Source organism: Panthera onca, chromosome E3, assembly GCF_046562875.1.
Source record: "Panthera onca isolate mPanOnc1 chromosome E3, mPanOnc1 haplotype 2, whole genome shotgun sequence".
NCBI classification, from domain to species: domain Eukaryota; kingdom Metazoa; phylum Chordata; class Mammalia; order Carnivora; family Felidae; genus Panthera; species Panthera onca.
In genome coordinates this window covers 3759027-3784711 of record NC_138354.1, presented here as the reverse complement: position 1 = coordinate 3784711, position 25685 = coordinate 3759027, and the positions used below count along the sequence as shown (strand labels likewise).

The following is a 25685-nucleotide window of genomic DNA, read 5'->3' as shown; positions in this document are numbered from 1 at the left end:
GAGAGCTATTCGTGGCTTCTTTCCACGTTTCCACATTTTCCAAGTTTTCTATAAGCATGGATTGCATATTTAACACCAAAACATCTGAAATAGTAAAGGTACAGAACATAAAAGCTAAAAAAGGCACTTTTTTTGGCTTTCTGGACAGAACGCAGGCTTCTAAAACAAACTCCCAAATAAACTTTAGTATTAAAGATTTTTAGCTTTCTGTTTATTACCATATCAGCAGTCTGGACTCCTCCGGAGAAAAATCACTTTGGATAGATGAATTCTCCGAAGAGACAATCATCTGCTCCTTTAAAAAGTTACCGACTTGAGGGGCGCCTGGGTGGCGCAGTCGGTTAAGCGTCCGACTTCAGCCAGGTCACGATCTCGCGGTCCGTGAGTTCGAGCCCCGCGTCAGGCTCTGGGCTGATGGCTCGGAGCCTGGAGCCTGTTTCCGATTCTGTGTCTCCCTCTCTCTCTGCCCCTCCCCCGTTCATGCTCTGTCTCTCTCTGTCCCAAAAATAAATAAAAAAACGTTGAAAAAAAAAAAAAAGTTACCGACTTGAAAATTTTTGCCCATTTTTTTTTTTAGTTATCTTGTTAAAAATACATCTTACCTCCCTGGCTTCGTAGGTGACAGTGAACAAAATGAAATTACCATTCCGAAAGCCATAAAAGATGAAGGCTACATGGAGTTATAATTTTTTAAAAATGACAAAATTACGATGAGAAGAAGTAAATTTGAGTAAGCGCAGCAAATCCCCACACGTCAGAATTCCAGTTCAATCCCTTAAAGGCTAGAAGGCAAGAAACTTGAAAGATTAATCATCCCCGAACATGGGCTGCACGTATCGCTAGAGCTCCCTGTACGGCCGGCGCACATAGAAGGTGCCGGAACCGGAGAGCACAGGGACGCTAAGCCACGCATGCACAGGGAGGAGGGAACCAGGGCACGCCTGTAGGAGCCATCCTGGCAACGACTATCCAAAGTGGGGCTGACCAAGGTCTGAGAGCCTCCCCACGTCACCTCCGGGTCAACAGAGGCAGGGGGGGGGGGGCGGGGGTTACTCAGGTTCTCCTCTGCCACCACACGTTCACCAGCGAAGAGGCCCACATGAACCTTACGACCTGGTGAGCCACAGCAGAAACACCTGCGTGCATGGTCCTCACCGTCCCAGACCTTCCAGCTTAACGGGGCAGGCAGGGGGAGGGGTGGAGGGGAACGTGTCCTATAAAATATGTGCCCAATTATAAACAACACTGACACCCCGAAGAAACGCAGACCGCAAACAATGCGTGCCCTGCACGGAAGAAGGTGGACGGTGCTCCAGGCAGGCAGGGGACAGAGGGGACTGAGGAAAGGCCGGCAGGACAGGAGGGCGGCGGGGACGCGTGCATGAACACGTACGGTAAGGGGCGCACGTGCTTGGACTGGCAGCCGAGTGAAGATGAGACGCGGAAGGGGGCGCGGGAATAGGCCGCTCCAGAGACAGAGTGGAAGGGGAGCGCCCGGGGGGGGGACAGAGCTGCGGCTGGGGAAGACGCACGCGGTTGGCGGCTGGCCGCTGGTGACAGCAGCGTGAGCGTACCGGACGCCCCCGAACCGGACACGGAGATGGGGAGAGCGGCGGGTTTTACTTTATGTATGTGTCACCACGATTTAAAGATGAGCTGGAGGGAGGGGCTCCGGCAGTAGCTGACCTGCGGCGAGTGGCTCCTGGGCCCGGGGTGCCGACAGGGGCACCTGTCCCGGCCGGACACGGGACGGGGCAACTGCCTCCCGGGCCCACTCAGCGGCCCAGGCTGGGCTCCCACTCCTGCTTGACACCCGCCCGGGAAGGCCCATCTCAATCTCCCTGGCATTTAAAAAACCACACCGATCTACTTTAGAAAAATTCAATTCACTGGACACAGGTTCATAAGTCGAAATAAGTTAAGTATTAGGGAGAATCTTACAAGAAAGGGCAATACGTAACGCAGACAAGCTGTTCCACCTCCGCCTGGCCCCCTGCCCTCCCCGAGGCACGAAGCCGGACGGCTCCCTGGGACAGTGTGTGGCACGTCGGCTGCTCAGTGAAGCGTACCCCTCGTGTGTTAGCGGAAGCGCCCCTCCGGCCGTGGGCACTCGGCCTTGAAGAGGAGGGGGCAGGGCGCCCCGCACAGGGCACACCTGCGGGGGCCCACGGAGCCCCCGAGAACCTGAGGGCGCAGCAGGGGGAGCCGGGACAGCCCCTCCCTCCTTCCCCACATCGTGGGCCCGTCCCCAGACATGCTAGTCCGGCCCTGTCCTACCTGCTGTTCCCGTGGCATTGGTCTTGCCGCTGGTAACCCTCAGAGGGCCCCACGAGTGCCACCCTTTGTGTGACTCCAGCCTTCAAGCCCCTTTAGCCTACATACCCTCCCGTCCCGGTGGCTGTCCGCCTGTCTTAGCAGACGGTGACCGGGGCTGAGGACAGCCCGGGTACACAGAGGGCTCTCAGCAGCTGGTGATACATTCTTCGGGCTCCATCTGGAAGTGGTGCGATGGGCCAGCGCCCAGGTCCCCCGGGTGCAAAAGGGGTCGGCAAGGAGACGTTCAGCTTGTCCGAGGTCACCCTGTGTCTCCAGGGCCCTCGGGCACGCGAGCCGGGCCAGGGAAACAGCACGCACGCCCTCCCCAGCAAGCCTTCTTCTGGCCTCTCCTCCGCCTTTCACAGGCCCGGGGAGCAGAAGAAAATGCGGACCAGGGTGTGGGCTGAAGATAAGCAGGTTCTGGCCCCGGACGGTTCCACCGTGGCCTGTGCCTCGGCTTCTCGGTCTCCAATCAGGGACGGGGTACGCACAAAGTACTCGGGAATCTATACTTTCGCCGGGGCTCCAAGGGCAGGGTCCCAAGCCGGCACCTCGAGCTGTCCGAGTAATTGTTCCCACGCTATTTTATCAAGCAAGCAGTAGCCAACCTTCCAAGCAGACGGACGGATACTCTCAAAACAACAGGCGCACGCACACATTCTCCCGCACTCTTAGGTGTTCTGCGCTCACAGAGACGGGCAGGGATTAGCGCACAGACGTGACGTCCGTGACTCTCACCTCCCCGGATGAAGGCGTGGCTGGGGTGGTCCCTCTAGCGTTTCCAGCAGGCCGTGGCTCCATCTGCAATGTTACCCTGAAGCAGTCACGGCACGCTCAGCAAGACGAGCTGGAAACGCGGCCAGAGTCCGGAAGGGCCTTCCCGCTGTCCAAACAGCATGCTGAGTCTCAGGGAGGAGCCAGCCCCTGCCTGGGGCTTCCCTCAGGTCGTGTGGTTTCATGACTGAAGCTTTTCGTTTTGCCACACGGAAGGAAACCATCGTTCTCAACGACATTCTGTCCCCGGCACGCGGATGGATAAAATCCACCCTAGCCCCCCGGGCTCCGGAACTTTCGCGCACACTTCCTTCCTTCCGCACCATGAGGCCAGGCAGCGCCGGGGACAGCTGGGGGAGGTGAGGACTCCAGGCCCTGGACAGGTGGCTCCTCCTGGGTGCTTTAGGGACCTGTCCACACGCACACGCGCACGCACTCACATACACGCGCACGCGCAAGCACATGTACGCGCACGCGCGCACGCACCGCTCCCACGCCCTCAGAGCCGGCCCAGCACTCGGCCCTACAGACCCTACCGACCGCTGCCACGGTGGCCCTGCTGGGAATGTCACCGCCCCCTGGAACCTTCCGGGGGCCTTGGGCCCTTCAGTCTCTGGCCTCCTCTGTGGGTGCACCGTCCCCCCCCCCCCCCCCCCCCCAGCCACTGCACCCACAGGTCCCACCGCCGGGAAGTCTCTGTCCTCGATGCTTCCAGTCAGCAGCTTCTGCTCGTAACGGAGATGCCAAAATATCACTTCCCCACCCACCTAACAGTCTCTGTTTGGTTTCCTCACTGCACCCTGCACCCTCCGAAATGGTACCACACGCTCACGCTTCACGATCGTGAGGTCTCCCTCCTGACCCGGCCCCCACCGCACCTGACACACCGCGAGCACCCACGTGTGGACGCGGGTAGAAGCGAAGGCCTCGGTGACCACCTGGCAGGGGGCATGCGGGCCGGGGAGGGGGGGGGGGGGGGGCTGAGGGCGGTCTTCCCAATGCCGTCTGCTTTCAACGTGGAGATGCCGGGGCCACCGCGCAGGGCTGCAGACGAGCCCCGGGACGGGGCAGGAGCCCAGAGCCACCCCGGAGCAGGTGCGAGCAGAGCAGGCACAGGTGCTCGAGCCGAGACATGGAGGGGCTCCCGGTAGCCAGGCGCACGCGGGAGCGCTGGACGTGCCGGACGTGCTGAACGGGAGCCACCCTGGCCAGAGCCGAGAGAATGGGGGACAGGCGGGACAGCACGCTGCAGGACAGGAAGGACGGGGGCCCGAGCAGCAGGGCTGTGAAGAAACAGGAGGCCTCTGTGTCTGACGGTGTCACCCACGAACCAGTCTTCTGGAGAAGTGGAAAATACACGTAGCGTAACGGGCAGATTTGTGAGGCCACTTCTGTACGTCTGCCCCCATCCCCTGCAACAACTGAAACAGGGGAAGTGAGACAGATCCGGAGCTAAAATCCGAAGGGTGGCTGCCTCTGGAGAAGGGACAGAAACGTGCTAGGAAGGGGGACTCGGGGCCTGCTGTCATCTGCAGGGTGTTGTTTCTCTATTCAAAACAAGGCCTGGGGCGCCTGACCGGCTCCGCTGGGCGAGCGGCCACTGATCTCGGGGTTGTGAGTTGGAGGCCCCGTGCTGGATGGAGAGATTACTGAATAAACGAAACTAAAAAAAAAAAAAAAAAATAGGGGCGCCTGGGTGGCTCAGTCGGTTAAGCCTCAGACCCTTGATCGCAGCTCACGTCTTGATCTCTCAGGGTCACAAGTTCAAGCCCTACATTGGGCAAAAATAAATAAAGAAAAGAAAAGAAAAATAAAACAAAACTCTAAAAAGCCTTGAAAGCACATGACACAATGTAAACAAGTGCCAATTCTTCGTGGGTCACGAGCACACGTTCCGTCATCTTCCATACTTGTCCGTATTTGTAAACGCCTTGACATGCAGACCAATTACCGGATCAGATCTGGGCTTCCGTCCCCAGCTGCCCACTGATCCTCTGCCGAGTGCCCTGCGTCCCAGCCAGGGGCCGTCAGACCGCTGCGCTGAGGCTGGCTTTGCTCTCAGCGTCCCGCCCCAGTGCGGGCCGGTCTCTGAGCCCCACGAAGGCGGTTCAAACTGATCCACGGGAAAACCCGAGTTTGTCTTTTCAAATCCCCACCCTCTGCGCAAGCAGCTCAGAGAAACACCAGAAACAAACCCTAGTTTGCTCTGATTGCACCGCCTGAGGAGCTGCGAGGGATCCTGGCCCACCCAAGCCCAGTCTCCAGCCGGCACAGGCCGGATGCCACGCTCTGTGACACCCTGCCAGTGACCGGCACCTCTGCTGGAGGGCGGGGGCCGGACTACCCCACCGAGACGGGCTCCGGGCCCTGCAACAGCTTTCCCACCACAAAGGAGATCTCACTTCGGACACCCGGACGCCTCACAGAGCAACAAAGCCTCTCCTACACGGTCACGGTCACAGCAGCGATGGCAACGGCCTAGGCACGTGGAGGGGTCACCTATGCACCAGACACTGAGGTGAACACCTTGGCCCACCGCTTTTAGTTCTCGGAATTCCCCAGCAAGTGGGGAGTGTGCCCGTCTCGCAGATGGAGCTTGAGGTCAGGGCACCTGCCCAAGGGCACCCAGCTGGGGGGTGACGATGCAGACCTTTTAGATGCTAAGCTCCTGTCACCTCTGGTCACCGTCTTCTGCCAGGTTATTTCTGCACTCAGACCTTTCCTGTTTGCTTTTTTATTCATTCTGCCAACAACTTACAAAGCGCCAACTATGTGCCCAGCCCGGGGTTGCTGGTTGGTACTAGGACGACAGCAGTAAATGAGGAAGGCACAATCCTGCGCACCCCCCACCCCCACCAGATCATGTCAGATAAACACACTACCGACCCTACAGTAACAGCGGGATGGCCAGACCAGGGGTGCCGTGGGTGCACAGCCCCGGGCTCACCTCGGCGAGGTGCCAGGAAGACTGCCTTCGGGAAGCAGCTTCGGAGCAGCAAGGCTACATTTACTCTGAAAGGCCCCATAAGCCTTCCTGGTCCGGCTCCAAACAAGAATGGAGCCCACCATCAGGGTGCCCATTCTGTGTTACCTGGAGGTTCTAGCAAAGTCAACAAGATGCAAGAAGAAAGGAGATAAAAGGTAGTGGAAGAAAGACACAAAATAATCATCATTTGCGGATGAAAATTTGACCTAGAAAAGGCATGCAAACCGTGAATTTAAAAACTGTTACAAGGAACGGTAACAGCGACTAGATACAAAATAAGCATTTTATTCCAGCGCTGAAGGGCAAAAATTACTTGTTAACTACAAAAGGAAAAACAGTAACTATGGGGCAGAGAAGCGCAGTCAACACTTCTACCAAGGGATCCTCGTCACCTCCACCAGGAGGGACGCGAGCATTGGAGTGGCCCTGGAGAAGGGGAGTGCTCTCGCTCGGGCTGTGGAGATGCCTGACCCGAATCTCATCAGGACTTGGTCTTAACCAGTCAAATCTAATTTGAGAGGCATCCGGTAAGATGACTGTCCTATTTTTTTTTTTACGTCAAGGTCAACACAAAAGGCGGCCAAGGAGCTGTCGCAGAGCAAGGAGGCCAGAGAGACAGGGCACCCAAACACAGGGCTCCACGCTGGACAGGACCCGGGACAGTAAAGCGTGCTACTGGGGCACCTGACGGCGCGGGCACACGGGCCGTGGATTAGAGGGCGGGGCACGAGGTCCCCAACTCGGTGACCAAGCTGCGGCTACTACGGAAGATGCCCCTACTCCAAGGGAAAACGAGGCGTCGTATGCGTAACCTGCCCTCAAGCAACACAGATACGTGTGGAGAAAATACTAAACGCAAACATGGCAGAAAGTTAAACATTGAATCTGGGCAGAGGACAGGAGTTATTTGAACGAGTCTTAAAACTTTTCTGGAAGCTTGTTTCTAAAATGTAAAAATTTAAAAATAAATTAGTCTTATAAAGTGCATACAAAAAAAGAAAACACACACACACACACACAAAACCCTCCTTTCCTACATGTCAGCACTAACCCTTTCGAAAATAATAAGGGAAAAAAGATCCCATTATTGATAGTGACCATCCCCAAGACAAATATATAAAACACCCAGAATTAAACGTAACACCTCAAGAGACACAGGGGCTCCACGTAAAGAAAACCGGTAACGATCTCGGCAAAATGTATCACTGAATGGACTGGGCTGCCGAGCGTGTGCGCTGTTTCTGTAAAGGGCCAGACGCTGAATCTGTTAGGTTTTCGGGCCACCCCGCCTCTGCCTCAAGCAAGCAGCCGCAGAAACCATGTCGAGGAACGGGCACGGCCGTGCTCCCGTAAGACTTCACTCACAAAGACAGGCGTCTGGCGGGACTCGCCCACAGGCTGCGGTCCGCTGCCAGGGTCCCGAGGCGCTGAGACCGGCTGACCGCCCACCGGGGCGTTTCCTCTTCTTCCCGGACACACGGCCCTCCCGCGGAGCGGCCCGGGGCCGAGCTCTGGTCGCTGGCCGAAAGCCGGGTGCAGACACCGCCACGGCCCAGAGAGCCGAGCCGACGACGGCGGGTCCCCGATTTCCCACGTGGAGCACGGGGCTCCTGACCACGAATCAGAAACACCGATTCCGGGCTTTCCGTGAGCCAGACGTTGGAATTTGTCCCGTACGACAAGCAGCAGGCCACAGAAGGTTACGTACGTAAGTAGGTGTTTCGTGTTTCGTGGCCTCCGAGCGCTAAGTGCAGGGAGCTCAGCCCTGCCCTCGTGGGCTCGCGGCTCCCTGCGGGGCGGGGGGGGGGGTCCACGACCAACAGTCACACCAGAGAATGACCAGCCATACTGACAGCACGTCCGGGCGTGAGCAGGCGTCCGTGCAGGCAGCCGCACGCTCGTTTGTTCACAAAGGAACTTCAAAATCTGTGAGAGTGTAATGTTCACATCAAGGCACTGGACTCACAAGCACTCGGTCGACGACCAACGGGCACAGGGAAGCCGGGGCCGGAAAGGGCCACGGAGTTTGAGGAACGCTGCTTCCCACACCAGCAACCGCGCGTGTTCTATTACCCACAGGCATCGACTTTGGGTCCCTCGCTTCTCTGCTCGGCCCTCGGGCTTCGAGAACCCGGGCAACAGGCGAAAACGGACACCGTCCATGCTCACGTGTCTGCGGTGCCGAGGAGCAGAAGCCGACGAGGATGGCCGGCCTGTGCAGCCACAAGACGTTTCAACGTCCTTCCGGAAGGCCACGGCTGGCGGCCTCCGCGCCTCACCCCCCCGGAGCCGCAGGGAGTCCGCCTGAGCCCCAGGCCCGGGCCACACCTGTGGGGCTCTCTCACCTCGAGCACCCTGCAGAAAATAATACGCGTGCCTCGGGGGTGACGGGTAAACTGAGGCAGCGGCCACGCCCGCCCCGGGGACCCACAGACCGGCCACCTCTCCAGGCCAGCGGCACGTGCGGCTTGGTAAACGTGAACGAACTTAAAGACCAAACAACTAAAAACTGAGTTCTCCACTCACTTCGGCCACATTTCAGACGCTCGCCAGCCACACACGCCTCGTGCTGCCATCTTGGATGGCGCAGACACGAAACATTTCTATCACTGCAGAAAGTTCTAGACGCTCCGTGAGACCTCCTGTTGGCTAACCCAAGGGGTCAGCAGGTCTGGAAAACCTGCTCACACCACAGTCCGCAGAGAAAAACACAACCGCTAAGAAAGCCGAATATTCAGCAGTGTCCTCGCATGCCAGCAGCCAAGGCAGGGCTATAAATGTTCGCAGTTGATACGGAATCCAACCAGAGGGAGGTGGCTATTCTTGAGGGAAAGATGTTTTCCTCAAGCTGTGATGAGTCACTGTTCCCAGCTTCAGGGGTGTACCAGCCAAGCAGAACGGATATATTTATGTCCCCAAGGGTGGAGGCAGACAGACACAAACTTCTGTTCACGGAGCTTTGCAGCCTCCGAGCTGCCTGCTTTGCCACCGGGACCATCAGACTCCACTGTCACGCTCTTTCTGAATCAGCTCCGAAGGGTTCCTAGGCTTACAAGCTATTTTTCACTGCCTGTGTTCCCCCCACGGCTCCACGGTAGCACAGAGAAGGATCCTTAATTTCACCGGTAAACTGTAACCAAATCATGTGATAGGAGGGAGTTTTTCTGGGCAGGTTTCTGATGGACAGCTGGCCCCAGCCACTGCCCGTGCACGTGCCTGAGCCCAAATCACTCACGTGGCTCAGCAGTGTCGGGCGGGAGGGGTCCTGGTGGACATCTTCCCGAGCAGCTCGCTAGGCCACCGATCGGCTCGGGCGTCAAAGGCACAACCACCACGTGACCCCAAACTCCACAACTATGAAGTTTATAAAACCCAGAATAGCTGTGAAAGGGGGCAGTGCGAGTCTGTGGGAAGGGCCCGGGAGGGGTCAGAACGCACTCGGCGTTTCTGCTTGTCCGTCTGGAAAAACAGTGAGTACCTTTTGTTCTTGCGCTACAAACCCCAGAAAGCAGAGTCTCTTCTGAGCAGACAGAAGGTCAGTGCTGGGCCCTAGGATACTGATTTACTGCGAGGAGGGAAAAGAGATCTAGGGGGGAAAATACGAAATCAGGGAGGGAGGGAATGCCAGTGTTTATCGAAAGTTGGCACAGTTTTTTAGAAGTGTGCTCAGAAGGGTTTCGAAAGGAATCCCAAACGGGGAGTTATTTCCATAAAAACACACCTCCTCTGTCACTGACACCCCGTGAGGACTCTCACAGTTCTGTGTCCAGACCCTTCTCCCTGACTTCTCCTGGTGGCCCCACTCCCGTGGCTGAGGGGTGACAGCAGGACCACCACCCGGGAACCAGGAAGAAGGACGAGGGCCCCCATGCCCTGCCTGGTTATGGGAAGACAACAGAAATAACTGACAAGATGGGACAGCCCCATATGAAATCATCAAGAATTGACTGTCCATACAAGGGGAAAAAAAAAAAAAAAAAAAACACCTAAATTTAAGCCTAATTAGGTCATGAGGTGCTAACAAGGCCAATGACTAAATTATATGACTTTTTTAATTTCTATAAAAATACACTGTGTCGCTCAACTTTTAAAGCAAATGTTACAATTACACTACATCAAAATGTCTGATCCTTTCAAATATTTCTATTTTCCAAAAAAATGTCCTGCTGGGTTCAAGGGGGCTCAAATTTACAGACCCAACTTAAGACAAAATATGCTTTTCTTTATATGGTAAGACATACTGACATCAGGAGATCTGCGTAATTCAATCGATACTTCCCCCAATAATCAACCAATGCATGAGGTCACAAAACCAAGCCGGGTAATGAGAGATTTATTCCAGATGTGAGACAGAGCAACAGGTTTTAATGTAACGGAGAGAGAACACGTCCACCAATGATGTGTCAGACTCCATACCGCAAGTGACCCTGAAGAAACTACCACCTGTCAGGTTCCGGGGAGGCGTCGAGGAACGACGTCCACAATCGTCCGAAAGGCGCTAGGATACCCCTCCCTCGTCCAGCCCCCTCTCTGCGTGAGGCTGAATTTCCTTCCCAGCCTGAACCAAAGCCACCTACCCCCACAGACGAGAGGCACAGCAGCCAGGACATTCCAGCCGCCTTCGATCAAGCCAGAGCTTAAACCGTTACTTAAAGCCTTAAAACACCAAACAGCCTACTCTAAATGTCTGTGTCTGGGGAAATAGAGTGGTTTTGTCATGAACAGCGATTCTTGAGATACATTTATCACTGCTCTTTCTGAGCAGGTCAATAAACACGTGTATTTGAACTTCTCACTTCCAATCGTTGAGGGTGACGTGAACGAAAGGTCTCCGGGGTCCCCAGACGTGTGAGGGTGTGGAAGGGCCCTTGGACGCAACATCTTGAGTCCTGCTGGAGAGGACGAGGCGGGGGGAGGGGGGTGCCCTGGGGAAGAGGGGCAGGCCAGGGGAAGCCCTTCAGCAGCGCCGGGGCCGGGGCTCAGGGGCAGGGTGCCGGGCGGCCGCTGTGGCTTCCAGCAGGAAGGTGACGCAGTCACAGCCCCGCTCTGCGCGCACGTGCAGAAGAACCAGAGCCCCGCTTGCCGAGGAAACAAACAGAAGATACATGTGTGCCTTTCTGGGCATGGTGGAACATGTGACAGATGACTACGGGGAAAAGGCGTCTTCTTAAGCAGACCACGTAAAAATAGCCATTTCTTCTGTGCGTGCCTCCCGGAAAGTATTCGTAGGAGAGAGGATGCCACACATTTGTGACCGGCTCATGATGTAAGGCTGGAACCGTTACGTCCGAGGAAAGCAAAAGCCGCGCTAACACATCTTCGGCCTGCCATCGGGCTCCTGGAAGGGGGTCTGCTGAGGCCCCAGGGGCACGGTGGCAGGACCAGTCAGCACAGGCCGGCGGGGACCCGCTGTGCTCACGGCCTCTGTCCAAGACTCCTGGGCAGTGCACGGCACACCCTCACGGCTTCCCTTTATACGTTTATGAAACACACGCACGGCCAGAGATTCCATCTGCTTTCCTTTCAATCCATCAGGAACCTCTGCCCAGAAAACCGGAAACTTGTGAAAAGCGACAGCGGCGGCGAACGTTGCCCACGAAACCTCCTTGCAAGTCACGATGCAAGGGCCTATTTCCAGGAAATCAAAGTAAAAGCATTTATATAATCCTCTCCTGTTAATATGAAATGCTTTAAATGCAGGGTAATTATGGAAATGAGGCATTGCTGTAATTTGAGTTGTCATTAATTTACCAAGTTTATCCCCTGACATTCACAAGATGCAAAAACAGCAAACAGTAAATTACTGTATCTCCAAATCAAAAGCTTTCATTTCATTTCAGCTCATAATTGTAAACATAGCTGTCTTTTTCGAAAGCACTGACTATGAACGTCATTAAAACTTTACACGATACCCTTTGGGCGCCCACCAGCCCTCTCCCTCTCCCAGTGACAAAGGCTTTTGTAAAGTTATTATAAATTCGATTTCAGCACATGCTCCGTGATAAGTAATATCCTTCTCACAGGCTCATTGCTAAAATACTACATACATCTTCCTATGTGGGTGACAGGCCCAAAAAAGTCAGTGTGAACTGAATGTTGGAAAGGGGCACACGTTTTCATTAACAGGGATTCCGCGTACCGGCTCCCAATGGGTTGCGCTCCCAGAAATAAGGCCTTTCCAAGCAAACGTTTAACAAGATGACAGTGTAACTTTGAACAAATATCCACAAGTGATCCACAACAACTGCCAAAGGGCAAGAAAACCAGAGCGAGGGGTGTATCTAGGGAAAATGTGCATCCTGTATTCTGGCCCACGCCGTGCGGACACCACGCGGCCGAACCCACAGCTTGGTCTCCTGAGCGGCTCCTCCTTCCACGGGCACATCTGAGTCCGGCAGCCTCCACGCCCACACCGTCTCTTCCCTCCTGGGAGGCCCCAGACGGGGACGTTTCTTCCTCAGAGGCCCTTCCGGCCACCTGTCTTCTCTCCAGTCCAAAGCACAGTCTCCCTTCGCGGCGGCTGGGAGCTGAGCTGACACCCTCTCCCGTCCCGAACCCCGTGCAGCACACAGCTCCGGCCACGACCCAGGCTCCGGGTCGCGAGGGGATCCTGCGGCCGCGGCGGACGGGGAGGCACGGCGTCGAGAGTGAGGGAGAAAAGCAGCTTCTGCTGCCTGGGATGCTGCTGTCTGCAGCAAATCTGGGGCATTTTCCGACTACTTTCAAAATGACTTCAATCTGATAACTACAGCTATGACGGTTAGTGACTGATTCCATACTTTTCGAGGGACCACGGCGGAACAGGCCTGGGAAGCTACAGGAAACAATCTCGTACGTGCTAAAATGCTCTGCTGGTCACAGTCAGTCACCTTCCATCACGGTCCGTGTGCGGAAGCTGAGAGCCCTCCCACGGGCCACTCACAGCCTGTCCTTCAGAGGGGGGCACACGCCGGCACGGCCAGGCGCCAAGATCACAGGCCACGGTACAGGCGGTAACCAGTCTACGGGCCCAGGCAAGGACCGTCCAAAGGCGCGAGGGGAGACAGACAGACATCTCTGCTTCCTGACAGGCACACGCCCTACCGCCTAAGAGGCAGCTCAGGCAAAACAGCATCAAACCCGCGTCCGATCAGATCTTAGCCCCACTACTAACCTACGTAAGGGGAACCATGGGAATCCAGTCCACAAACGCAGGCTGTGGAAACGATACGGGGCAAGTGAGCCCATCTCTTCAGCGAGGGAAACAGGGACGGATGGAGCCTACAGGTGACAAGAGATGTGAGTGACACCAGCCAAACAGGCTGTCTGCACCTGATTTAGTTCCTGATCCAAATAAGCACAGTGTGAGAAGAGAAATTCACGAGACAGCAAGGGGAACGCATACAGTGGCCGGAAGTTTGATGACCGTGAAGAAATTATCGTGAATTTTTAAGGTGTGATACCATTGTGGTTATCTTTGGGGCGCCTGGGTGCCTCAGTCAGTGGAGCGTCCGACTTCGGCTCAGGTCATGATCTCGCGGTCCGTGAGTTCAAGCCCTGCGTCGGGCTCTGTGCTGCCAGCTCAGAGCCTGGAGCCTGTTTCAGATTCTGTGTCTCCCTCTCTCTGACCCTCCCCCGTTCATGCTCTGTCTCTCTCTGTCTCAAAAATAAATAAACGTTGAAAAAAAATTTTTTTAAAGGATCTTTATCTTTACTGAAGCGTTGACACACAGAAGGAGATGACATTTATGATTTCCGTCCAGATAAGTGGGGGCCGCAGGAAAGCTGAGTGGGGACGAAGGAAAAGTAAGCCAGGTCACGGCAGGCTACCCCCGACGCCGGTGACGGGTGCATAGAAGTTCACCGCTCTATTTTTAAGTTTGACATGTTCTGTCATAAAAAGTGTCGGGGGGAAGAAAAAAAGACCCCTGCTCGTCCCCAAAAGGTTGGAAAACACGGGAAAGGAAAAAGGGAAAAAAGGACCCTATGATCTTCCCACTCTCAGAGGCCACCGCAAACAGAAGTCTTGTTTGTACTGTAATTAATCAAGTAGCCCATGTTTATTACAAACCTGTTTTTTAAAGAAAAGAAGGCTGGAAAAAAGGGGCAAGAGCACGTGGGGGGGCCTCTCTCTGTGTGGCTCACACATAACATCGACGTCAAGTTCCAAATCTGAGGGCGTAAAGAACTAGTCACACGCACACTGTATCCACCCGTAAAACCAGGGAACGGGGTCCACGCGTCCCCGGGGCAAGTTGACTCTCCACCTCAGAAAACCGCGTGAGATCAGCGCCACCGCTTTCCCCACGGACGCGGCAAATCCCTCCAGTTACTCATGAGTTCATTCAACAAACACAACTCAGCTCTGGGCACGCACTGCCCGCCTGTTCCTGCGCTGCGTCTCCAGGGAGGGAGAACCGCGCCCGGCCCAGCCGTGGGGAGAAATGCTGGACTCGCGGCTCGGGAGGCCCGGCAGAGTCCAGCGAGGTGCGCGCTACCTTAGGGGCGTGGATAACTTAGCACGAGTCATAAGGGACGCGCTTCCCTCCCTGCGCGTCCCCACGCACTCAGCACGGTGGAGCCCCGCAGCCGCAGGCAGGGCCGGCTCTCAGTGTGTCACAAGGAACTGTTTTCCCACCGGTCATTCAAAAACATGGAGGTTCTGGGAAGACGTACCTCTAGAAATAAATGGGGGTACATTCTGGTATTCCTCTTAGCCACGTGCTTTCTTGAGCGGGGAAGAAGAGTGAGGAATGCGCAGCGGAACCTGTCCCCGGGACGGGAGGTGCGTGGGACGTCCCCCAACGGGAAAGGGTGTGTCTGTGACCACAGCGCAAAAAAAAAACAAAAAACAAAACAAAAAAAAAAAAAACAAGGCCCCAAGGCTCACGCACCTGCACTCCATGAAATCCAAGCATCGCCAAATCAACGAAATGCCAATACGATAGGAATTTTAAATTTATGGTAAAGAAATTCATAGCTTCAAATACTAAAAAACATTGTTTTAATGTTTAATTATTTTTGAGACAGACAGAGAGAGAGCAGGGGAAGGGCAGAGAGAGGGAGATACAGAATCGGAAGCAGCTCCAGGCTCTGAGCTGTCAGCACAGAGCCCGACGCGGGGCTGGAACTCACAAACCGTGAGATCATGACCTGAGCGGAAGTCGGACGCTTAACCAACGGAGCCACCCAGGTGCCCCCATGGCTTCAATATTAATGGCAAAACCATGTACCAATGCCTGAGAGGAAACAGACATTAATTACTACCTTTCTTTAAAAATAACGAATTTCCCATTTTGGGAGTGACAAAAACGTACACATTCAACTTCCTTGCGCTGAATTCATTAAAATTTCCTGAGCGCTTTCGGTGGGACAGGCCAGAGAGCCTAGCTTTGAGAAGTTGACAACAGCCATTTCATATGAGGGATTACGGAGTAGTTTATGCTGTCTAAAACAGAAAAACAAAACAAAACAAAACAAAACACAAAACAAAACATAAACCCACTCAAACTGCCAAACACGTCAGTCAACAGGCTTTGTCGGTTTTCAGAAGCAAACGGGAGGGGAGACACGGACTTCCACTTAATGTTTCTCCTTCTGCCCGTTTGTTCTGCTCTTGTGATTTTTACATCACTGCCTACGTGGAGATTGCTCAGAAGCTCGTCTCGAGTCAGACACAGGCACAGCGGGGCAGAGAGCCCGGTCAGCCACAGCACAGCGCTCCAGACGCGCCCACCAAGGAGGCAGGCCCCTCGAGGGCAGACCTGAGATGCACCACGAACACCCACCACGAGTTACAGGCCACAGACCTGGGACTGGCCCATCCTGAGGCTGATCTGAGGACTCGGCGGGCTAACACTCCGTCCCTGCGAGTTCCAGAAGATACCGTGGGCTCTAGATTCAGTAAGCTAGGCCCTAGTTAGTGTACCTATTCAACAGCTGGGCAGGGCGCTCTGAAAATCAGCCTCCAGTATACAGACGCGCATTAGCAGAAACAGGCCTCTAAGAGCCCCGGGGCGGGGAGGGGAAGGCACTGTTCTGCCTGTCACTCTCCCAGGCCCTGAAATGTACTGAATGGCCCAGAACAGAGAGAACAAAGTGGTAACAAACACAGGATAGAATAACTCTGTGACTCGCCAAGCCCTGATTTTACCCAAATACATACCTTTCAAGTTTGCAAAATAAAGGTCTGTTCTCACACCCTAAGCAGGGATGAGTCACTGCTGGTGTTGCACTGGGAAACTATTCAGTGCAATATTTACAAGCCAGCTCGCCAAGACCCTGGGGAGGGGAGAAGTTTACAGAAACAAGCTTTGGGTGCCGGGGATCACCCCAGCAAAAATCCCCTGAACTCTCTCATAAAAAAGAACACTTAGCCCATCAGAGACGACTGGGGAACAGGAAGCCGGTTGGAGAAATATAGACACTCCGTGAGGAGTTAAAGGCAATTACTACACAGAAACAGAAAGTGCCCTGAAGAGGAAGCGGGGCAGGTAAATAGGCTTTCTCCTCATCAACAGACCTTGAGAAAGCAGGGATCGCAGGAGCAGAGCCCGTGGGGGAAAAAGTGGATGTGGGAGCCAGAAGACAAGGGAAAGTGACTGAATGTCGCTAAAAGCACGCATGTGACAGTGGCCGTGCCACCCCTGGAACCGCCTTCTCCCTGGCCTGACCCCCCCCCCTCCCCCCCACTGCTGTTTCTCCTTTGGGCTCAGGAATCCCAGGCTGTGCTACAAATGCTCGAAGTGCTGGGTACCACTGCCCCACCCCAGGAGCAGCGCATTCAGGGGCACTGAGGACCGAGCACTTCCTGCCCTGTCCCTCCGCCCTGGGAATGGGAACGTCCCTCACACGCCTAAAGTCACTGCCATTGACTCGGCCCCTAGCGCGAGGGGGTGAGGGGCGCACCTCGGACTCAGGCTGGGCGGAGGTCAGGCGTGTCCTCCCGTCCAGGCCCGGCAGAGGCAAGGGCGACCCTTACGGTTCAGGCTCGGTGGGGGCGGGGCGACCCTCGGAGCCCAAGGCCCAAGCAGGGTCAGGGCGGGGGGGGGGGGGCGGTCAGGAGTGGACCTTGTGTCCCGGTTGAGCACAGATCGGACCTGGGTTGAAGAACGTCCCTGAGGCCCAGGCTGGGCGGGGTCGGAGGCGTCTCCGGTGTCGGGCAGGGCGGGGTCAGGGCAAGGTTTGGGGTGACCCCAGGATCTAAGTCAGGCTGCGGATCCGGGGCGGTGGTCGGGAGTGACCCCGGGACGAGGCTCGGGCCCCGGGTCAGGGTGACCTCTGGGTCCGGGCCGGGCCAAAGGCCGAAGGTGACCACGAGTCGGGAGTCGGGCCGAGGGTCCGGGTGACCCCGGGGTCCAGGCCGGGCGGGGGGGGGGGGGGCGGGGAGCGGGGGCGCGGCAACTCACTGTTTGGGCAGCTGCAGGGCGGGCGCGCCGCGCCGCTGGAAGGCCCCGTCCACGAAGACGCCGTTCTTGCCGAGGCAGCGCAGGTAGAAGTGCGGCTCCTGGAAGCTGAGCTGCAGGTGGCGCCGCGAGATGAAGCTCGACAGGCCCATGCTCAGGTCCACGGAGCCCTGCGACGAGTTGCGGCCGATGGTGACGCTGGGCTGCCGCATGAGGAACTCGAACTCGCGGCCCTCGAGGCGCGCCAGCGCGGGCCCGGGGCTCCTGCGCACCGAGGCGGCCGCCGCGGCCACCAGGGCCTCGCCCGACGCGGCCCCCGCGCCCGGGCCCGTCGCGCCGCCCGCGCCGCCCGCGATCGCGGCCCCCGCACCGCCCGCGCCCCCCGCGCCCGCGGCCCCCGCGCCCCCCGCGATCGCGCCCGGCGGCGGCGGCGGCGGCGGTGGCGGCGGCGGCGGGGGCTGGGCGGGCGGCGGCGGCGACGGGGCGGCGGGCCCGGGCGCGGGGGCCGCGGGGGCCGCGGCGGCGGGGAAGGCGGCGGCGGCGGCGGCGGCGGCGCACAGCACGGGGCTGCAGGGCGCCGAGCGCAGCGCCAGCAGGGCGCGGGCCCCGCTGTCCTCGCCGACTTCGGCCATGTTCGCGCAGCTCCGAGCGGCCTCCGGCGGCGGCGCGGCGGCGGGGGGCGGGGCTCCGCGGGGCGCGGGCGGGCGCGGCATCCCGGGCCGGATCGCGGGCGGAGCGGAGCCGGAGGCCGCGCGCGCTCCCGGGGCGGGACGGGGCGGTGTCCACGCCGGCGGCGCGCTGCCCTCCCCCCGCCCCTGTCCTCGGGTGGGGTGGGGTGGGGTGGGGTGGAGGGCCCGGCGGGGGAGCGCTGCCTTCCCCGCGCTCGCGTCCTGGGGCCGGGGGCGGGGGACAGGGGAGGAGGGGACAAATGGCCTCCCACTCCTGGGGTGGGGGTGGGAGAAGACCGGGGAGGGGGGACGGCTGTCCTGCCCCAGTTCCTGTCCTTGGGTGGGGGTGGGGGGGCCGGGAAGGTGGGGACCGTCCTGGGGAGGGGGGAGGGACGACTGTCCTTCCCACCCCCCCCCCCCCCGCCTCTGCTTGGGGTGGGAGGGCCGAGGAGGGGAACCCCTAAAAGTCTAGCTGGAGAGTTTTTCTCCTGGGTCACTGGGCAAAGGGACAAATGAACTCAGCAGTCTCTGGGGCCCAGATGCTCCACCCCCCTAGCCTAAACTGCCGTCACACTTAAGCACCTGAATTAAGGGTTTTCTACTGTAAATGGAGTTTGCCTAAAGATGCTCGCGATCCCTGATGTCTGTGTTCCTTTTTGGAATCATTTATTCAATCAACTAACAGCTAGATCAAGTATCCCGGGACCCAGGCTAGGCACCGGCTTCAGGAAGACAGACACAGCTTTGCCCTTCAAGCTGTTTACCTGCTCATCCGGGAAGAACATGCCTGGCCAGTGGGGCATTGGGGGTCAGACACCTCTAGTACCCCTCTAGTACTACGGAGGACCCCCATATGCCTTCCTAATTCAGCCAGGCCCCCTAAAAAGGTGGCAACGTTCCCACATTTCCATCATTTAATAATTGTCGAATACTTACCTGCCCGGGGAGATACCATGATCATGAAGGTGGTTTTCCCAGGACGAGGCTGGTCCATTGCACTCCAGATGTGCTGACCCCTGCGACCTCCCCAACTGCAGAAACCTCCACTGCGTAATTTGGGATAGTGGGGGAGGAAAAAAAAAATGATTGTCAGGTGTCAGAACACAGACCCTCCCTGGTGGCTAACAATTCAGTGGGAGATGCAGACGTGGGTCAAATGCATGTGCTTATAAATACAAAATCACCACCATCAAAAATCCTGTGAGGCATTGCCGGGTGGTGACCTGAGAGTGTGTGGGGAGAAGGGGCCCCCCAGGGTGAGAAGTTTGCCTGTTTACTCACTTTCCAGCCTGGACGTGCGGGACATATTAACCAATCATCGTCTGAGCAAATACAGAGGTACAAATGGAGATAGAGAAGTTTGTGGTGCTGGCGGGGTGCGGCGGGGGGGGGGGGGGTTGTAAAACATTTTTATGAAAAGCTGTCACAAGAAAACATACTTGGCAGAGGGAAGAGGACAGTAGAAACAGGGTCAGGGATCTCTTCCCTAAGGAATGACAGTTGATCTGAAGTCCAAAGATGATTTGGGGTGAGGGGGGGTGGGAGTCTGGGGGATGGGATTCTAGCCAAGGAACAGCATGTGTTAAGGGAGCATGGCACCTTCAAGGGACTGACAGGTCACTGAGGATGGAAGAAAGAGTGACCACGTCAGCTGGGCCCAATTAGGCAAAAAAGCCTAACGGGCCATGTTGGGTCATGTAAGGATTTAGGTCTTGTCCCACCGGCCGTGGAAACCACTGAGGGCTTTTTGGCAGAAAGGCACACGTATTTGACCCACGTATTTGAAACAGAACCACTGGCTGTTGGGTGGAGCTCGAGTCAGAAAGGGGTCAGTGACTGTGGGAGGCCAGTAAGGAAGCTGGTAACTCAGGCGAGGGGGCAGGGCGGGGGCCGAAGGAGAGAGGTGGACAGAAGTTGGGGGATTTGGGCAATATTTATCTGATACAAAGACATTTACATACACACTGGTGGTGAGAAGGTAAAATCGTGCAGCTGCTGTAGAAAACACTCTGGCAGTCCCTGAAAACATTAAACATAAAACGACCATGTGATCCAGCAATTCGATTTCTAGGTATAAACCCCAAAGAGTTGAAAGCAGGGTCTTGAAAAGATATTTGTACATCCATGTTCACAGCGGCACCAAAAGGTGGGAGCCAGAGTTCCACCCACACGTGTGGCCAGACAGCCAGGCCCAGACCGACAGAGCTCCACGAGTCTTTTCCCGAGGAGCAAGGCCACGCGTGTTGGTAACACCGGCAGCTCGTGGGCTGCGTCACGGTGACCCTGCCAAGCCCGGACACCCGCTGCATTCCTTCCTCCGACAGCAAGCCACTGGATATCCTGACAGCTTCAACAGACGGCGCGAGGAAAGGGCCAGTAAAAGGCCATTAGAGAAGCAAAATGCAAGGCGCTGACTTCTTCTCACTCTGTCCAGGTCTGGAGGGCATGGAGAAGCTCCTTCACAAATCGGCCACTCGGAAAAGGAGCAATAAACAGCTGGCAAGGGCGAACCTTGTCAGCCTTTCGGACCCTGTGACCGTCGGGCTCTTACCCTGATAGAAGCTCCCGGAGCTGGTTGCAGAAACAGAAAGAAATAGAACTAATACCAAGACACTAAACCATCAAGAAGAAAAGTAGGCTTTATTGGGAGGTGACGAGACCGTGTTAAAAAGAGGCAGTGCACAGGGGCACCTGGGTGGCTCAGTCAGTTAAGTGGCCGACTTCGGCTCAGGTCACGATCTCAGGGTTCGTGGGTTCGAGCCCCACGTCGGGCTCTGTGCCGACAGCTCAGAACCTGGAACCTGCTTTGGATCCCGTGTCTCCCCTTCTCTGCCCCTCCCCCGCTCACGCTCTGTCTCTCTCTCTCTCTCTCAAAAATGAGTAAAAAACGCTAATTTTTTTTTAAAAAAAGAACAAAAGAGGCAGTGAACTATCCAGAGAGACACCCCATTTAAGAAAAAAAAAAATAAAACACAAGACAAAACATGAACAGGTTATTTATCAAAGAAGATATACGGATGACAGACAAGCACAGGAAAAGAGTCTCGACATCACCCCTTGTTGGGAGTGAGTTGAAACAACGAGACATCGGTAGACACCTACTGAAGTGACTCAAGGAAAATGACGATACCAACTGTTGTTGCAAACGTGGGGCGGCCGGGGGCTCGCTGACCCAGCTGGCGGGACGCGCACGACGATGCCACCGCTTGAGGAGACAGTTTGGCGGTTTCTTACGAAGCTCAACAAACTTACCTTCCGGCTGGCGGCCCCATTACGTGGCTTTAACCCAAGTGTAATGAAAACTTGGCGTTGGTACAAAAGACCTGTACGCAAATAACCACCAAAAAGTGGAAACGCCCCAACGATCCCAATGCACCCCAACTGGGGATCGGATTAACAAATTGCCGTACGGCAATAGCCACGCGGTGGAATACAACGTGGCAACGAAAAAGAGCCAAGTGTGAATCTGCAGAAGACGGGTGAACCCCAAAATGCACCGGGTAGGCTTTCATCTGCAGGACGCTCCGGGAAAAGCAAAACTATAGAGACAGAGACAGGTGAGCGGTTGCCAGGGGCTGGAGGTCTGGGGAGAGGCTGACCGCAAAATGGCACGTGGGAATTGGGGGGGCGGGGGAGGGGATGACTGTGGTGGCGATCGCGTGACTCTGTGTAGCTGTCAAAAGTAGCAAAACTGTGCACTAAAAAAAGCAAATTTTCGGGGCGCCTGGGTGGCTCAGTCGGTAGAGCGTCTGACTTCGGCTCAGGTCATGATCTCGCGGTTCGTGGGTTCGAGCCCCGCGTCGGGCTCTGTGCTGACAGCTGGGAGCCTGGAGCCTGCTTCGGATTCTGTCTCCCTCGCTTGCTGCCCCTCCCCCACTCAGGCTCTTTCTTCTCTCTCAAAAGTGAATAAACGCTAAAAAAAAAAGGTTTAAAGCAAAATTTCCTCTATGTAAATAGTACTTTAATTTACAAATTAAAAAATAAAAATACAACTCTCCAGAGCCTGCGTTATAGACCCCGAACGTGGATAAGAGCCATGCGGCCCAATTCAGAAGCCACTAGCCACAGCTGGCTATTTGCATGTATGTTCTAATTAAAACGAAGTAAAATTAAGCATTCCATTCCTCAGTGGCACGAGCCACGCTTCAAGTGCTGGATGTGGAGGTCCTTATCCTGTGGCTACTGTCCTGATCACTGCAGATAAAGAACATGCCCATCATTGTGGAAAGTTCCCCCGGCCCAGCCGCTCGGAGGGTGGGGTGTGGCCGGGCTCCTGCCTCCGCTCTCTCCTGTCTTTACCTGCCGAAGTCGGGAATCGTGCCAGGCACACGGTGGCGGTATCAGACCTGCAAAGAGGCGATGCCTTGGGCCCCCGACGGCCCTGAGGGGTTTTCACCCTCGGGCCGGGGTGGGTACGTGCAAAGCAGAACAGAGCCCCAGCAACAAGAAAGGGTGCTTCTGGAACCCTCGGCGTTAGAGCTGGCTGAGTCTGAAGGCAGGTAGATGGGGCCGAGGAGGAGAAGCCTCAAAGTTCGGAAGCTCCTGGTCCATACCTGCATCCTCAAAGGGTTGGAACTCACTTAATATCTGTCAAATGCCTGCAGAACCCAGACCTCTGTGTTCGTATCGTCTTCCCTTTCCTGTCTGCTGAGTGTTACTTCCTGCTGCTGCCCTATCCTTCTGGGATGCTTCCTGTGGCCCCAGGACTGCTTCCTGCCTGTTCGCGGCGTCCTGAGGGCTTCCTGTCATGCAGCCACGGGAACTCTGACCACTGTGGAGCAGGACTGCACTTTTGTACAGCTGCAAAAGACAGCCAGAGAGAGAGAGAGAGAGAGAGAGAGAGAGAGAGAGGCTGTGTTGCTCATCTGTTGCTGGGCGGTAAAGGGCTCCAACGTGCTGAAAACACAAGAACACGTATCGCCTCGGTTTCTGTGGGCCTGGAATTGGGGAAGGAACGACTCAGCTGGGTCGTTCTTGCACGGGGTGTCTCAGGAGGTTGTGTCAACGTGTGGGTCGGGGCCGCATCTCCTGGAAGTTTACCTGAGCCTGGAGGGTCCACCTCCCAGGTGACGAGCTCCGGCGAGAGCACACGAGGAAGCCCCACCCTGCCGTTTCTACAGTGTCCCTGTGGTTATGGAGTCACCCAGTTCAGCACGGGAGGGGTCTCCGCGGGAGTGTGGCCACCAGCAGGGGAGTTGGAAGGAGTGGGGGGTGGCGCCTGGGTGGCTCGGTCCGTTGAGCGTCCGACTTCGGCTCAGGTCATGATCTCACGGTTCGGGAGTTTGAGCCCCGCGTCGGGCTCCGTGCTGACGGCTCAGAACCTGCTTCGGATCCTCTGTCCCCCTCGCTCTCCGCCCCTCCCCCATTTAGCAGCCAGACAATATGCTGGTGATGATATGCCGGCTGGCGACGTAGGACAGGGCGAACTGCGTTGAGTCGCCACAGTGAAGTCAAGGCGGCAGGAAGGTGTGCTGGAGGGGACCCAGGCTCTGGAGCCCGCGCCTCTGTTACCCAGTCACGTGACCTTGGGCGAGTCATTTGGCCTCTCCGGGCTTCAGGGTCCTCGGCTGTAACGCGGACTCAGAAGGGTGTCGGAGGGCTTAAAAGAAATAATGTCAGTGGGGCTGCAAGACACTCGGAACCTCATTCACGTTGCTTCCGGAAACGCAGAGCGCTTTACGAGAACAGGCTGGGAGATGAGGAGAGCAAGACTCTCAGCCCAAAGCCCGCCCCGCCCGGCAGGCCTTGCAAAGCAGAGCCCCCTGGACGTGTTGCAAGACGGGCTGCTTCCCCTCCCCCGATGGACACCCCAGGGGATGTTTTTCCCTCCTCTGTTAAGACCTGATGGAGCCTCTGGGGGCAAAGCTCACGGAAATGTGGGGCGGACCCCTAGGACTGAGAGGCTTTCGTTCTCACGCTCGTCCTCGTCGAGAGGCCAGCGTCCACCGCGTTCACCCTGGGGGGGCTTCTCTGGCCCTCGCTGGGTCTCCCGGCGCCTCCTGCTCTCAGACTTCTGTTCTGGAAAGCTGTCTCCCCCACTTGGGCACCGAGGTTTGCCCCGTGGCCTCCCTTTTCTGGCCGATCTAGGAGTTGTTGATTTTCAGCGTGTTCGTTCGGCTTCTATCGCGTGGCGTGGATCGGGGGGCAACGTGTAAGCTCCGGGCACGAGGGACCGGACGCGGGAGGTAATCGTACGTCTCCCAGCAGCTGTTTCTGCTTCTTGGCGAAGCTCTGTGCATCCTCTCCCACCACTAACTGCTCAATGCCCCTCTTCCTCTGCCCCTCCCCTGCTGGTGATGTCTCTCTCTCTCTCTCTCTCTCTCTCTCTCAATAATAAATAAACATTAAAAAAATTATTAATATAGTAATAGTTTCCACAGGGGTTACAGTTTGAAATGATAATATTTGGGATATATTGGCTTAAATAAAGTGTATTACTGAAATTAATTTCACCTATTTCTTTTTACCACTTTAATGCAGCTCCTGGGAAATTTAGAACTTACATCTGTGCCTCTCATCTGTGGTTCATATATTTCTACCCCACGGTGCGTTAGAGGCCAGTGAAACTTTTCTGGTCCGGTCAATGTTTCTGTCTTCATGACGATGCTTTCCATTTGTGTTTGAGCAGAGCGAGGGCTCCTAGCTATCAATTCGGTGCCTCTGCGTGGCGTGTTTTCCTTCCTGTTTTAGTTGCCAGGTCGCCTTGTGCAACTCGTAGCGTCCGAGGGGGTCTGCGCCTGTAGCTGAATCTGCCCGAAGGAGGTGCAGAGACGGAAGGAACGTGCAGACTGTCCGGGAAGCTGTGCTGTGTCTGCCCCGGGGTGTTTTGGTTTTCGGCCAAGGAAAGCAACACTGGCCAACTTAAACAAGAAGGGAATTTATCGGCGTGATGCTGGACGGTTCACAGAACCAAAGAAAGCTGAGATCCGGGTTCCCGAAAACGGTGGGAGTCAGCTGCCGTGGGGATTAATAGCAGCAGCACCCCAAGGCTGCTCTCTCGGGTGGGGGGGGGGATCAGCTCTGGCTTCTCCCCTTTTCACACCATCCCACATGAGCTGAGCGAGAATGTCCAGGAGACAGCGGCTGACTGGCTCCCCGAGGCTCCGGGCCCGGGACCTGGATCGAAGGTGGGCAGACCACGGAAGACGCAAGCAGAGGCTGGCCCTTACTCAAAGCAAAGTCTGGCCACTGTTAGTAGAAGGGGGAGGGTGTGCCGAGCAGGCAGAGACAATAGACGTTCCCTGCCTCACTCCTGCCTGGTGTCGTCAGTGGCCACTGTGGGACGTGGCCAATTCAGCTTTTTTTCTTTCTTTCTTTTGAGACTCTTAAATTCATCTTTTCAAACTTTAAACTATGGAAGCATGTACAAAAGAGGACAGAATGATAAAATAAATCTCCGTGTATCCATCCATCCCCTGGCTTCCACAACGATCAACTTATTGTCAGGCTTGTTTCATCTATAAGCCCACCCAGCTCCTCCTGTATTATTTCGAAGCAAATCTCAGGCATTATATCATTTCCTGTAACTCCGTGTGTATCTCTAAAAGACAAGAGTCT

General features: G+C 56.1%; 1 protein-coding gene, 1 non-coding gene and 1 pseudogene across 3 annotated transcripts in view; 2 read left to right on the top strand and 1 right to left on the bottom strand.

Annotated features, from left to right (window-relative positions):
• FOXK1 (forkhead box K1) overlaps window positions 1-18120 on the bottom strand; it is a 65143-nt gene extending 47023 nt beyond the window's left edge. Inside the window, exon 1 of one of the 2 annotated variants that reach the window (XM_078440089.2) lies at window positions 17464-18120. In XM_078440089.2, coding sequence (XP_078296215.1) covers window positions 17464-18092 — 629 coding nt within the window. In that variant the 5' untranslated portion in view covers window positions 18093-18120. The remainder of the gene's footprint in view (window positions 1-17463) is intronic. The other variant, XM_060649605.3, reaches the window with a different exon arrangement.
• A 936-nt stretch (window positions 18121-19056) lies between these two features.
• On the top strand, window positions 19057-19242 carry LOC132689809 (U1 spliceosomal RNA; annotated as a pseudogene).
• A 2608-nt stretch (window positions 19243-21850) lies between these two features.
• TRNAR-UCG (transfer RNA arginine (anticodon UCG)) lies at window positions 21851-21935 on the top strand. Its single transcript has one exon. It is a non-coding gene; the product is annotated as a tRNA-Arg (tRNA).
• Window positions 21936-25685: the final 3750 nt, after the last annotated feature.